Source organism: Carassius carassius, chromosome 1 (assembly GCF_963082965.1).
Source record: "Carassius carassius chromosome 1, fCarCar2.1, whole genome shotgun sequence".
Classification (NCBI taxonomy): Eukaryota; Metazoa; Chordata; class Actinopteri; order Cypriniformes; family Cyprinidae; genus Carassius; species Carassius carassius.
The window spans coordinates 32,906,149-32,920,588 of NC_081755.1; the positions used below are offsets into that span (position 1 = coordinate 32,906,149).

A 14,440-nucleotide genomic window follows, 5' to 3' on the forward strand; every position below is an offset into this window, starting at 1 on the left:
ACCACAGAAATATTGACAGCCAATCAGAATCCTTTGGAATTTAAAGAGCTTGAGCATTTTAAACAGCAGACAACAAGCTTATTATTAGCATGTTATACGAACCTTGTATACAATTATGCCATTTAAAAATCAAAGCATGAAAAAATTACAACAAAAAATAAACTATGTAGTGGTCACCCTTCACATTTTATTGCATGGATGAACATTTCCATAAAAATAAGAGTGCATTAGGTGAGGTGTTTTATCAGTCTATTTCAGTTTTCCTAAATCTCTCTTTAGATAGAGTTTACACAGTATAATGAAAATGGCCAAAATTACACTGCATAAAGAAAGGCAGGATATAACCTAAATAATATACTAGTTTAATAGTCTGAACTAATCACATCACACAATCATTTTGCTACAAACTTCATAATATTTACATAAAAAGCTTTAAAGGCAGGAAACTGCTTGTCAAAATAACTATCAGTGAGTGAGGATGGATTATATAATATACTGCAAATGTTTCTAACAAGACTGTAACAGCATACATATATTACAATCTGAATTAAGATCCCTATTCAAACTTCATAACACCTTCAAAGCCGTGGTAAGTGAACGGCTCCAGTGTGGAACTGCATTGATCCTTTTCCAGACACGCCATTTTATTGTACTGACAGTCACTCTCAGAGCCTGGCCCAAAATACACTCCATCAGGTGAGTGGATGGACGGATCTTCATTGAAATAGTTATGCGGCCTAAGGATGACGCCGCCACCATTGCCTACAGTAACCGTGTTGGGGATGTCTTCTGCATGCGGAATATGTAGGAAACCGGCAGTCACCCACGCAACCAAATCCTTTAGGAGACATAATGAGGTTTAAGATATTATTTGCATTAAATAAAACCATCTGATAAATAAAAACATTATGATTAAATGGTCCATTAATACCTCATTGACGATCGTCTCATTATCTTCGATATATTTGCTGAAGTCAACAAATGGAGACCACATGTAATTCTGACTGTACAGACTGCTACTAGTCTGCTCTTCATCTTTATGCTTGGTTATAGCAACTTTATACCTAGAAGAAAGAAAGAAAGCAAATGGGAGAGAAGCTAAAGCAATAAATAATACATCTGAAACATACTTCCTCTCAGCATTGTGTGCATGACTCAAAACACTCACCGAGCCCAGGACATGGACCTCTCCGTGGACTCACTTTCAGGGAGGTGATCTCCAGCAAAGCTCACCACCTGAAGCCTGTAAGAGCGATGGTGGCCCCAGCTATTAGTCTGATTACTGGCTATATGAAGGTAACGGGGGGTTTTGGCACCATGAAGCATCGCTGCTTCTTTTTCTGTCTTGATTTGCTGCTCCACCAGTTGTGGTATCTTTGCTTTCTCTGAGGGCATCCAAGGTAATGGCACTTCCTTATACACCATGTCTTTAGTCTGAAATATATTCTTCACACCTTTATAAAAAGAAAGAACACTTTGTAAAACTGTTTTGTGACTTTTAAAAGTTTTTCATTTCCCATGCTATTATTTGCAAGCTGATGGAATTTAACTTGGAGTTTCTATATTGTCAGTTCTATGTGAGTCGAGATAGTTTTCAGTGTGACCAAAATGAAAGGAATCCTCAGAAGAAAAAACCTTATGAAATTCTTAAAGGGATAGTTATTTGTCCATAACATTACTTATAAGTATCATTTTGATAATATGAAAAATGATTTCTAAATAGTGATGAGCAAACAGCATTAATATCCTTACTTAATGTATCTGTATATTTTTTTAAATACCAGAAGGAGTGTGCTAGAAGCCAGAAGGAGTGTGGGTGACATTTCTGGGACTTATACGTCAGCTGGCTCTTCTCAATGGAGCAACAGTCTGGCAAGCTGTCACATGTATCTTTATTAATGGTCTGTTTTTTTTTCTTTTTTCTATGGTTTTCTGAATTGTTTTAGTGACAATCTTGCTGAAAAGTCTATAAATATTACAAATGTTCTCATACAAGATGTCACAACATGGCAGCATCTAAGTTTATTTATATAATGGAAATGTTCAGCTGATTACGGTGCCCGTAAAGTGACTTGTTCGGTTTACTTAGTTTTGTTGTGGCCACGACATAATAACTCATGGGAATGTGATAATATGTCGTGGCCACTAGATATTAATTTGTGGGAAAGTCATATTAACTCGTGGGAACGTCATATTATGTCGTGGCCATGAGATCATTTTGTCGAGGTAACGACATCCTTATGTCGTGACCTCGAGATGCTATGTTGAGGGAACAACATCCATTTCTCGTGGCCACGACTTCTTATGTTGAAGGAACAACATGTTTTTCTCGTGGCCACGAGTTTAATGCGTAAACAAACCTGCGTGACCATAGCAACCCGGGATTATCAGAGATTGATTCATTCATATTTTATTTTGAATTACGAAATTATTATATTATTTATACATATAAAATTTAAGCATTTACATTATGACATTTTATGTTAATGTCGAGCATTTACAGTAAGCTATTATTTACAAAAGTATTCAGAATGTTAAGTAAAGAGATCGAAATTGAAGCAAAAAAAAGAATAATAATAATAATAACAATAAAAACAATAATAATAGGCTAATAATAATAATAATGTACACATATTAAGGGGGAAAGACTATAAGTTAATGGACTTACAAGACTGTAGGATGGCTAAAAAAAAGTTTTTATATTTTATTATGCACTTCATGTAATATTTATTTATGATAAACTTAATTTGAATGCTGACAATCGCATGTAATACAGCCTGGTAGCCAAAGCATATGGTTAATATAATGATTACTTAATTCAAGATAAAATATGAATGAATCCATCTCTGATAATCCCGGGATGCTATGGTCACGCAGGTTTGTTTACGCATTAAACTCGTGGCCACGAGAAAAACATGTTGTTCCTTCAACATAAGAAGTCGTGGCCACGAGAAATGGATGTTGTTCCCTCAACATAGCATCTCGAGGTCACGACATAAGGATGTCGTTACCTCGACAAAATGATCTCGTGGCAACGACATAATATGACGTTCCCACGAGTTAAAGGCACAATATGTAATTTTTCTGCTTTAAAAATAGCAGATATCACTATATCTATGTTATATATATATTTTTTTTGTGTGTACTTACATTATCCCGACAGTTTCCACGAACTTTAAAATCCGGAGAAAATTATAGTTTAATTAGAAGACACGGCACGTTTCTTTATTTCCGTTTTGTCGCCCGTCTATGGCGTCATATAAACTTTGACCCCTCTAGTTTATCTAACTTGTCAGAAGGTTTTAAATATCATGAGATGTATAAGTGGAGTGGAATGGGGGGCAAGTTTTTCTTCTTTAAAAACTATATATGTAGCAATGATTCGGTCTGTTTTTGATTATGGCTGTGTGGTATATGGTTCTGCATCAAAAAACCTGTTAGGAAAACTTTGTAAAATCCAAGCTCAAGCAATGAGACAATGTTGTGGAGCAGTAAAGACTACACCCATATCAGCTTTACAAGTCCTGGTAGGAGAGATGCCACTAGAGATTAGAAGGAAACAATTAATGATTAATTACTGGGCTAACCTCCAGGGGCATAAAGATGAACACCCTACAAAAGTGGTTTTAAAGAATTGTTGGGAACAAAATGTAAGATGTTTAACAAGCTTTGGGTGGTGTAGTAAAATTTATGCAGAAGAATTACAGGTAAATAATATCAAGATGAGTCCAACAGTTGAAATCCAGGATTATGAACCATGGGTTTATATAACACCTCATATAGATCTGCATCTGCTGGAGGTTAAAAGAACAGAAAGAGAAGTTGACTTTAGATATGCTTTCTCAGAATATATCAGAGCCCAATATCCTCGACATATACAAGTATATACAGATGGATCAAAAGATCCAGAACATCAAACAACTGGGGCTGCTTTTTTAGTCAAAGTTACTAGTAATCAGTGGATTAGTGGAGTAAAGCGAACATCAAATCATTTGGCAGTTTATACTGTTGAATTGATAGGAATCCTTTTGGCATTACAGTGGGTAGAGGAAATAAAACCTGACAATGTTTTAATTTGTACAGATTCAGTTTCAGTTTTGAAGAGCTTGAGATCTTACAAATCTAATCATCAAGATATTCTTTTTAATATACTACATATGCATTCAAGAATTGTCCAAAATGGTATATCAATCAGTTTTATGTGGATTCCAGCACACATAGGAATAAGGGGAAATGAAGAAGTGGATATATTAGCAAAACAAGCTTTACAGAAAGATATAATAGAGTTACAAGTTCCATTAAGTAAATCAGAGATGAAGGTTTTAATCTGGAGTAAACTGATAGAAGAATGGCAAGTAGAGTGGAACAATGGGACAAAGGGTAGATTCCTTTTCAGTTTATTAAACAAGGTAAATCAAAGTATAAAGAGTATAGGTAAGTCAAGGAAAGAAGAGATTATTTTCAGCAGAATATTATTAGGGCACTCAAATTTAAATAGCACACTTAAAATAATAGGGAAACACCCAAACGGGTTATGTGAAATCTGTAAGGTTGAAGAAACAGTAACTCATGTATTTCTTGATTGTAGAAGATATGAGCAAGAAAGAGGAATAATGATAGAAGAATTAAGAAAGAAGGTAAAGCAGGAAATAAATTTTAAGGTTTTAATAAAATGGGCAAGTGAAATAAATAGTAAAGTTTTCTTCGATTTTATTAAAGAAACGGGTTTGGTGAATAGATTGTAAAACTCTGGTCCACACTCCGGAGCAGAAGGTGGCGGTAATGCACCTATTTAAGTTGGTTGCAAGCCGCCGTTAAAAATCAAAAAGAAGAAGAAGAAGAAGTTTATCTAACTTCCTGCGGAACCGCCAAATACAAAGGTGAACAGAAGCAAAGACGAGACGAAGAAGAAAAAGTAGTAGCTAGCCTTGGTCGATACTATTATATTTTATATTTATATTCGTATTTATACCTCAATCAATAACTTACTTATGGATCATGATTATGCTTTGCCTGCACGTTCTGTGAAGCGCAAACGTACGGGTGAAATAAATGACCTGAGAAGGTTTTGGGACGAAGATGAAACGAGACACGGGTAAATATTGGAGTTGCATTTCCAAGATAGAGAGAGCTTCGTGACAAGCTGAAACTACAGAGAGATGCTTGCATTCTAATAAACAGGTATGCATCCATTCAGCTAACTAACGTTATATCTATCCGTATTTTTTGTGAAACGATGATGTCTTGTGTAAAACGCAGACGGACTAGATCTCATGTAGAGTATAATGTAAATCTACATGTGTTCTATATCTAGCTGGATAAAGTAGCTTCAAATGCAGTTCACTATCTTGTTCGATATCATAGTATAAACGTAGCCTAATTATAATTATTAACGAAAGGCAACCGTGTTTTTTTAACATATATTACTACTAGCTAGATGGAATATTGATTTGATAGGGGTCTGATAATTCATATATCTCTCCGTTCAAAAATACGTGATTGTCAAAATACTAAGGCCGGTGACACACTGGCTGCGTGGCGTCTCTGCTGCGTGCCAGAAGCCTGGCGCGCTGCTGCTGCTGTAGGTGACATAGAGGGAGACCGCCGACAGACCAGGCTCTTGTCTTCATGACAACAATATCTATACTTCATGTTGAACATAAATATAAAGCCTACTGATAAAGGACACCGTCAACAGTATTGACGGCAAAATAGACTTATGTTTGACAGGTGCAATATTTGAAAATCGATAATTATTTATTTATTTTTTAAATTACATTTGTATCTGAATTTATGTCAACCTATAGACTTTTTAAACATCAAAATGTCATGAATTAATATGTATTTGTGTACAAAATTACATATAAACATATTTTCCTATTATATTTTGCCTGGAAACGCTTCCAACACGCGTGGGTGTCGCGTGAAAAATAGGTGTCGGTTCTATTTCTAGCAAGCACGCATTTTCCGCGCGCCTTGAGCCGCGCCTGAGACGCGTGGCTCACACAGGCAGTCTGCAAGCTCTAACCTATTAACATGGGAGCCGAATTAAAAACTGACACGCCACACAGCTGAGACGCTTGCGCCACGCATCCAGTGTGTCGCCGGCCTCAGTTAAAATGAGTGAGGAATGTGGGGAGCGACAGAGCGCGTGTTCCAATGAACAACAACTCCCATGAGCCTAGGCTCTTTTCCGACGTCATCAAAGTACGTCTCATGTTATTGTTTTGATTGAGTGACCCCTGGTGGCCAACAATTCCATACTGCACGTTTAATATGACGTTCCCACAAATTAATATCTCGTGGCCTCGACATATTATCACGTTCCCACAAGTTATTATTTCGTGGCCACGACAAAACTAAGTAAACCGAACAAGTCACCTTACAGGCACCGTAGCTGATATCTCCATGCATTAGTAAAATGTAATTAAAAGTGACTGTAAATAAAAGTAATTAGGCCTACTATAACTTCAGTAGCCTAAATGTGCTTGTTAATTTTAGCCCTTACCTACAATATCCAGGTCGACTTTAAAATTGATAAAATGGGTGTGGATATTTCCAAGGACATTCTCTGCAACCTGGTGGCCGTACTGCAAATTCCCATCATCCGTAAAGGAGGATGATATGTAGCCAGTGGCGTGAACTCTCGCTTCCACGGAGCCGCTTTGATAGAAAATAAAGTCCCATATGTAATCATAGTTCCCTATAGCAGTGATGGTGCGGAACACCAGAGCGCTGTTTGCCATCCCACCAAACCCGTTATGAAAGAAATCTGAGAAGTGTCGCCGCAGAGGTCGCCCAATGTCATGTTCAAAAACACAGATAGAGTTTCTGAAACGCTGCGTGACGTTGGTGTCAATATAGCGGTACGTGTCTACATAGGTGGCAGCGTACGGACAGTCGACCCCACGCACGAGCTCGTGAGCGAAGCGACCGATCCCGATACTTGAGTCCAGGAACTTCGTGAGGATCATCCCAGGCGTGACAGAGCCGTAGACAGACATCGCCTCCTGCACGCTGAGCTCGTACGCAATCCTTTCTCCTTTAAACCGAACATCAAACACTCGCATCCCAGTCAGAGAGCTCAAGCCAAACGCGAAGCTCCAGTCCAGATAAATCACCTGGTTGTTTTTAACGCTGAAACGTTTCCCTTTAAGGTAATACTGCTGTGGTCCTAAACCAGTAGGCTTCTTCCTTGGCTTCAGCGAAGCGTGATTTGGGATTTCTTTGTAGACTATCTTTTTTAAACCACCAGCTTCGTATTTTGACATAAAATCATCAATGGTGTCAAAGTATTGACCGTTGTACAACAACCTGTCAACAGTCCATTTGGACGAGTTGCTGTTTTCGTGATTGATCAGCATCTCGAAGCCCACGGGATGGATGTACATGCCACTGAAATCGCGGAAAAAAGAGATCCAGGTCTTGCGGTCACCACCTTTGATGCCCCTCGGCATGCCTTCATACGGCAGCAGCATCCTTTTTCTTGGGATATAACCAAAACTTTCATTCAGAGGTTTTTCAAGTTTTTTGAAAACTTGACTGAGGAGCGTGAAGAGCTGCACATACTCTCCGATTGTCGCCGTGCGGGCTGTGAAGGGTAACTCCGAAGTATTGTACTTCTCCTGAGTCACATCACGATGCTGCAGTCGACCAGATAACGGTCCCACCACGTACTCCTTCAGGTAACCGTGCTCGCCATAGAACACAACGACGCTCGCTTCGCGTGCGGGCTTCGGTCCGCTGGAGTCCAAGTAGCGCAGCACATCTGCCTTCCTCGGGAGCAAGAGGTCAATTAAAAAGAGGAAATTCTCCGAAGTCTTTGCCGTTAACGAATGGGAGATCTTTAATTCTTTTTGGGACCACATGTAGTCGCGAACAGACTTGTACTCCTCTGCTGTAAGATCCGCAAAAACCAGACTTTTATCCGAGTGTGTCACTTGTAGGGACTCTTGCCGCTGCTGGGACATACATTTTGGAAGCCTATTTGAATTTAAGCATATCAACACGATGTTGATGATCACTGAGATAAGTCCCAGAAGTATTAGTAAGTATTTTAAGAGAGAATTCATTATTGTAGCGACCAAGACCCTCTTGAGTTTGAAGGCAAGGCTCGCGTCTCGAGCGTGAGAGTGCAGAATGGGTCTCAGACACCACAGTGTGCTGTTAGTAAATATAACCACACCCACCTGGGCTGCTCCCCTAAAGTCCACACACGACCCCAGAGCTTTAATGCAATTGTTTATTCATTTTACACCTGCAGTTCTATTGTAAGTGCTTGAACAAATGTGCTTAATTTAGTGATTCTTGAATTTGTAGGTTTCAGCGGCACTCTAATTTGAATTTGCAACTTTTAAAAGCATGTCAGATGTAGCTTTTCATGTGAACGTTTCTTGACATTTGGATGAATCTAGTATAACATAATTAACCTTTAACTGTTAATGGATAGGCATCAAAAGTTGATTAAATGGTGTATCATATATATATATATATATATTACTTGCAGAATTTTGGCTAAATTGGTACTAAAGTACTATTGGACTAAGTATTGGATTAAGTGTGAAGCAAGCATATTGAACAAGCAATGTTGCAATGTGAAATGAACACTCGCTTAACTCTCACAGCCTGTGGAATTGCAAACATTAGTTATTTTCCATGGTTTTCATCATTCAAATCTAAGTTCATTTGAATTGAGGAGAGGAAGAATGTTGCTCAACAGTTCTCAGATTTGTTTGGACATGCTGCATTTGTGCTTCAGGAAAATAATTAGATATCTTGATAAGGTGTGAGTTATAAAGAAAATGATTATTATTATTTATGATAATTGCTTTGATTCAGACTTCCTCTCTAGTTCTTAGAAACACATTTGAATTACTAGAACGCAGGGAACAGGAAATGCCAGAGGAAAATTAGGTGTGACCATTCCAAATTTAAGTTCCCTTAACGGAGGGTCAAAATACAATACAAATACTCTCTTGGCCAGACCATGCCACACAGACAACATTCTTTAAACAAAAGTTACAACAAAAAAATCTGATAGCATTTGTACCTTATGATATTTCCAAGATATCTTCAATATCTTTAAGTTCCCATTTTAATTGGATATTACAAAAATAGCTAATGCAAGGACTCCATGAAGTTTATTCATCTCACCCCAATGGGTGGGTGGGTTGGATACTGGCCAAGAAATCAGATAACAAACAGGAGGGTTCCCTGAGACATTTCCTTAAATTACACTTTTGCAAAGTCATGCTTACATAAATGTCTACTGAACAAGATTTGCTCCCTTGTTAATTCTTCACTCTGTTGTATGATCATATTCTGACAATTTCCATATGTACTCCATGAGCTATATATATTTTTGTCTATTTCAATTTCAAATAATACCAGAGAAGTGGTACATTAAATGTGGAGTGTTTGCGAATTCAGATAAAATGCAAAGATATTAGCTATGTTGTAAAATTATACACTATTTATATTTACAATTATACACTAACCAATTTACAAACCCGATTCCAAAAAAGTTGGGACACTGTACAAATTGTGTGTAAAAAAGGAATGGAATAATTTACAAATCTCATAAACTTTTATTTTATTCACAATAGAATATAGATAACATATCAAATGTTGAAAGTGAGACATTTTGAAATGTCATGCCAAATATTGGCTCATTTTGGATTTCATGAGAGCTACACATTCCAAAAAAGTTGGGACAGGTAGCAATAAGAGGCCGGAAAAGTTAAATGTACATATAAGCAACAGCTGGAGGACCAATTTGCAACTTATTAGGTAAATTGGCAACATGATTGGGTATAAAAAGAGCCCCTCAGTGGATCAGTGTCTCTCAGAAGTCAAGATGGGCAGAGGATCACCAACTCCCCCAATGCTGCGGTGAAAAATAGTGGAGCAATATCAGAAAGGATTTTCTCAGAGAAAAATTGCAAAGATTTTGAAGTTATCATCATCTACAGTGCATAATATCATCCAAAGATTCAGAGAATCTGGAACAATCTCTGTGCGTAAGGGTAAAGGTCGGAAAACTATACTGGATGCCCGTGATCTTCGGGCCCTTAGACGGCACTGCATCACATACAGAAATGCTACTGTAATGGAAATCACAACATGGGCTCAGGAATACTTCCAGAAAAAATTGTCGGTGAACATAATCAACAGTGCCATTCGCTGTTGTCAGCTAAAACTCTATAGGTAAAAAAAGGCATATCTAAACATGATCCAGAAGCGCAGGCATTTTCTCTGGGCCAAGGCTCATTTAAAATGAACTGTGGCAAAGTGGAAAACTGTTCTGTGGTAAGACAAATCAAAGTTAGAAGTTCTTTTTGGAAAACTGTGACGCCATCATCTGGACTGAAGAGGACAAGGACAACCCAAGTTGTTATTAGCGCTCAGTTCATAAGCCTGCATCTCTGATGGTAGGGGGTTGCATGAGTATGTGTGGCACGGGCGGCTTACACATCTGGAAAGGCACCATCAATGCTGAAAAGTATATCCAAGTTCTAGAACAACATATGCTCCCATGCAGACATCGTCTCTTTCAGGGAAGACCTTGCATTTTCCATCATGACAATGCCAGACCACATACTGCATCAATTACAACATCATGGCTGTGTAGAAGAAGGATCCGGGTACTGAAATGGCCAGCCTGCAGGTCAGATCTTTCACCCATAGAAAACATTTGGTGCATCATGAAGAGGAAGATGCGACAAAGAAGACCTAAGTCAGTTGAGCAACTAGAAGCCTGTATTAGACAAGAATGGGACAACATTCTTATTCCTAAACTTGAGCAGCTTGTCTTCTCAGTCCCCAGACGTTTGCAGACTGTTATAAAAAGAAGGGATGCTACATACATAGTGTTAAACATGGCCTTGTCCCAACTTTTTTGAGATGTGTTGATGCCATGAAATTTAAGATCAACTTATTTTTTCCTTAAAATTATACATTTTCTCAGTTTAAACATTTGATGTGTCATCTATGTTGTATTATGAATAAATTTTCAAATTTGAAGCTTCCACATCATTGCATTCTGTTTTTATTTACAATTTGTACAGTGTCCCAACTTTTTTGGAATCGGGTTTGTATATTTATAAAGAATATGATTTGTTTACCATATTTAATCACGGTAGGGACTGAAATTAGAATCTGCTTATTATTAATAATTAAATAGTGGTCAACTTGATATTAAAATTCCAACTGCGAAAAGTTTTTATTGAATCTGGTTTTGGTTTGTAGATTAAATTACTCCATATTCTAATATCTCAGGATAATGTGCTTTTTTTCTTTCTCAGGAAGACTTAAGGTTAAAATCACAAGTCCGTGCTGCACACATGATATACACAGATGTTCTGTGTGACCTGGAGATTCATGTCTGACCTGGTCTTGTCTGTCTAATTGCATCACAATTGTTTAAGTTTTATGTTTAAACATCTCTTATGTGTTTTCCCATCACAGGGGGAGGACAAAAGAGTAGGGAATTTTTTATGTGAAAAATTGCATTCCTTGGCTCTGTCCTGATCTAGGATAAAGTACAGCTAAAGACAAATAGGAAGAAAAATAGCTAAGCAAAAACACTGAAATTAAATTCACATAATAAATGTATTAATCTAAAAACACAATACTGTGCCAAAGGTTCCTGTGGCTCAGTGGTAGAGCATTGCATTTTTCGATTCCCAGGGAACACATGTTAGTTAAAAAATGTTAGCCTGAATGCACTATAAGTCACTTTGGATAAAAGTGTCTGCTAAATGCATAAATTAAAAAATCAAGCCAAAAGCCAATGGAATTGGTTCCCCCTGTTGGTCATAACATTTTACTGCCATGGATTTTACTTGGAAAAAATAGATTTCTTTTCCCTCAGTAAACTTTAACATAAACACAAATGAAAAATAAACACATAGACACACCTACTATGTTTTGACCTACTTCGATTATATAGATCAATAAATTACGCAACTAATCAGTGATTATCAAAGTGATACAGAGAACAGATGTTTTAAGAGAAAAGAGAAACTGGTCAAATCACAATTAACTTTTTCGCAAAATATTTCTGCTAACAAAGAGTACTGAAGAGCAAAAACATGGGTATGCGGATAAAAGAGACAAACTTGTGTACAGTGTGCAACAACTTACAAAACAAGACATTTTCCACCATACTGTATGACGTAATTTGCTTTCACCTAAAACACCAATCCAAATACGAAGGCATAGGAAAGTCATGCTACGATGAAAGCAATTTACCAGTGTTGTGCCCATTTTCGACTCCCTGCCAAATTATTACCCCCCTCGTTGAAATCGCTACCTGATTGCTTAATCATACCCCTCCCCCACAATCCCCCACACCTAACCCTAAACTTATCAATATTAGGGGGGTGGAGGGCAGAATTGGGCACAATGCCAGAAAGGAAGAAATTACAAAAACTGTTACTATCAAATCTTGTAATCTGGCAATTACAATAATTGTTGCGATAATACAGTACCCAACACACATGCTGACTAGAAGAAACTTACTAAAAAAAATTAATAATACATTTTAAAAAATAACATTATAACAATGACATAAGTGAAACAATAACATAACGTCAAACAAACAACTATGACAATCCATCAGTAAGAAAAATATTGTCATAAGCCTAAAGAAAATTGTTATTCTCATTTCTATCAATGAGTTTATCAGATTTAACAATCAGCACAATCTCTGCAATAAAGACATCAAATCCAGGTAACATGTTAACAAAAAAATTGGATTTATGGATAAACATTTTAAATGCAAAAAAAAATAAAAAAAAATAAATGTAACAAGATTGATTGTCACAGCCAGAAAAATACATAAATACATATTTCAGTGAAAATTTTAAATCACATTTTATAAAAGAAGATAAATAACAAGTTAAGTTCTCCCAGAGAGATTTAACCTGATTGCAATGAATAAATGAAGTGAAGCTTCAGAACTTTGCAGACTACACATAAGTTAGAGAAATAAAAAAATAACCATTTTGGGAATTTGAAACATTAATATAAACATTATGGAAATACTTAATATATACCTCTCTGATTTTATTAGAAATGCTTTATTTTTCAGGAAGCACAGTAATTTCAGTTGACAAGTAAAATTATGTAAATGTATATATAGCCTGGTACTGAATAATGTCTACTTAAATTTTTTTAATCAAGAAGACAAATTACATCCAATGAAAGTTTGTTATATTTACATGTACATTTAGTCATTTAGCAGACACTTTAATTGACTTACAAATGAGGACAATGGAAGCAATAAAACTCAACAAGAGAGCAATGATCATGCTATAACAAGTCTCAGTTAGCTTAAAACACACTATTTAAAATTATATAATAAATAAAAAAACAGAAAGAATAGAAAAAGAACAGAGCAAGCGAGTGTTTTTTGCTTTTGTTCATTGTGTAATAAATAAAAAGAAAAGAAAAAGAATACAAAAAGATTAGAGAAGAATTAGAATAGAGAGTGCTAGAGTTAGGCCCAATCCCAATTCTACCCCTTAGCCCTTCCCCTTTTTGTCTCGATTCTCTTTTGGTTGGAGGGGTAGGGGGAAGGGGAAGGGCCAGGTAGCCCTTCAAACGAAGATTTTTCGGGACCACACTTCAAACGAAGGGGTATGAATTATCTCGGCAACATGGCTGCTACAGCGAACAAAAAGATACATAAATGTAAGCTTTTTGGCATAAATAAAGATTTTAACGAAAAGTAATAATTTGTTTTGTTACATTCAATTGTGAGTTCATATTAACAGTCATGTTACTCAAAGAAATGTTTGCCAAAAATCGCTAATATTTGCTAACGTCATATCATTACAGACTGCATGATAGTGCCACAGCATATGTCTGATCCATAGACAGTAAAAGAAATGGACACAGCGACCCCATTGGAACTCAATTGAGACAAGTGAAGACCATTTTTAGCGATTTTTAGCACTTCCGTTTCTGACGCGCAGACTCAAACTAAGCTTGATGACGTCAGCAACCTGTCTGACAGATGTAAATCTTCTAGTGGCTGTGCGTGCAAACTGCCATCGTTAATCTTGCACAGACGGCGAGCTTGAGCGGGGAGTTCTTTGGCGTGAGTGAGCAGGAGTAAGTATTCTGATTAATTATTTTGTATAGTATTTTAAAATGTAACGCCAGGGCTGGTATCTATGGGCTTCTCTCTTGACGTCTCCCCGGTTGCCTGCGAGCTTCTCCTCCTCCTCGACAGAGAGTCGAGTGGTTATGACGCAACCGTTAGCCTATTTTTACAAAAACTGTTTCTACGGGGCCATAATGTAACATAGAAGGTAATGGAGCCCTTTATACATTGTCGTGTATCTTTAGAAATAAATAATGGACAAATGGAGTCTTTAAACGCCTCAGATGTAAAGTTATTCGCTGTCAAAGTTACGCCAAAATGAATGGGAGT

General features: G+C 37.1%; 1 protein-coding gene across 2 annotated transcripts in view; it reads right to left on the bottom strand.

Annotated features, from left to right (window-relative positions):
- The window catches only part of aoc2 (amine oxidase copper containing 2), a 24,018-nt gene continuing 9,578 nt past the window's right edge, over nucleotides 1–14,440 (bottom strand). The window contains exons 1-4 of one of the 2 annotated variants that reach the window (XM_059556998.1): nucleotides 6,509–8,149; nucleotides 1,169–1,454; nucleotides 932–1,064; nucleotides 1–838 (exon numbers count right to left, since the gene is read on the bottom strand). In XM_059556998.1, the coding sequence (XP_059412981.1) occupies nucleotides 557–838; nucleotides 932–1,064; nucleotides 1,169–1,454; nucleotides 6,509–8,072 (2,265 nt within the window). In that variant the 5' untranslated portion in view covers nucleotides 8,073–8,149 and the 3' untranslated portion in view covers nucleotides 1–556. Of the gene's footprint in view, nucleotides 839–931; nucleotides 1,065–1,168; nucleotides 1,455–6,508; nucleotides 8,150–14,440 lie in introns of those variants that run through there. The other variant, XM_059556999.1, reaches the window with a different exon arrangement.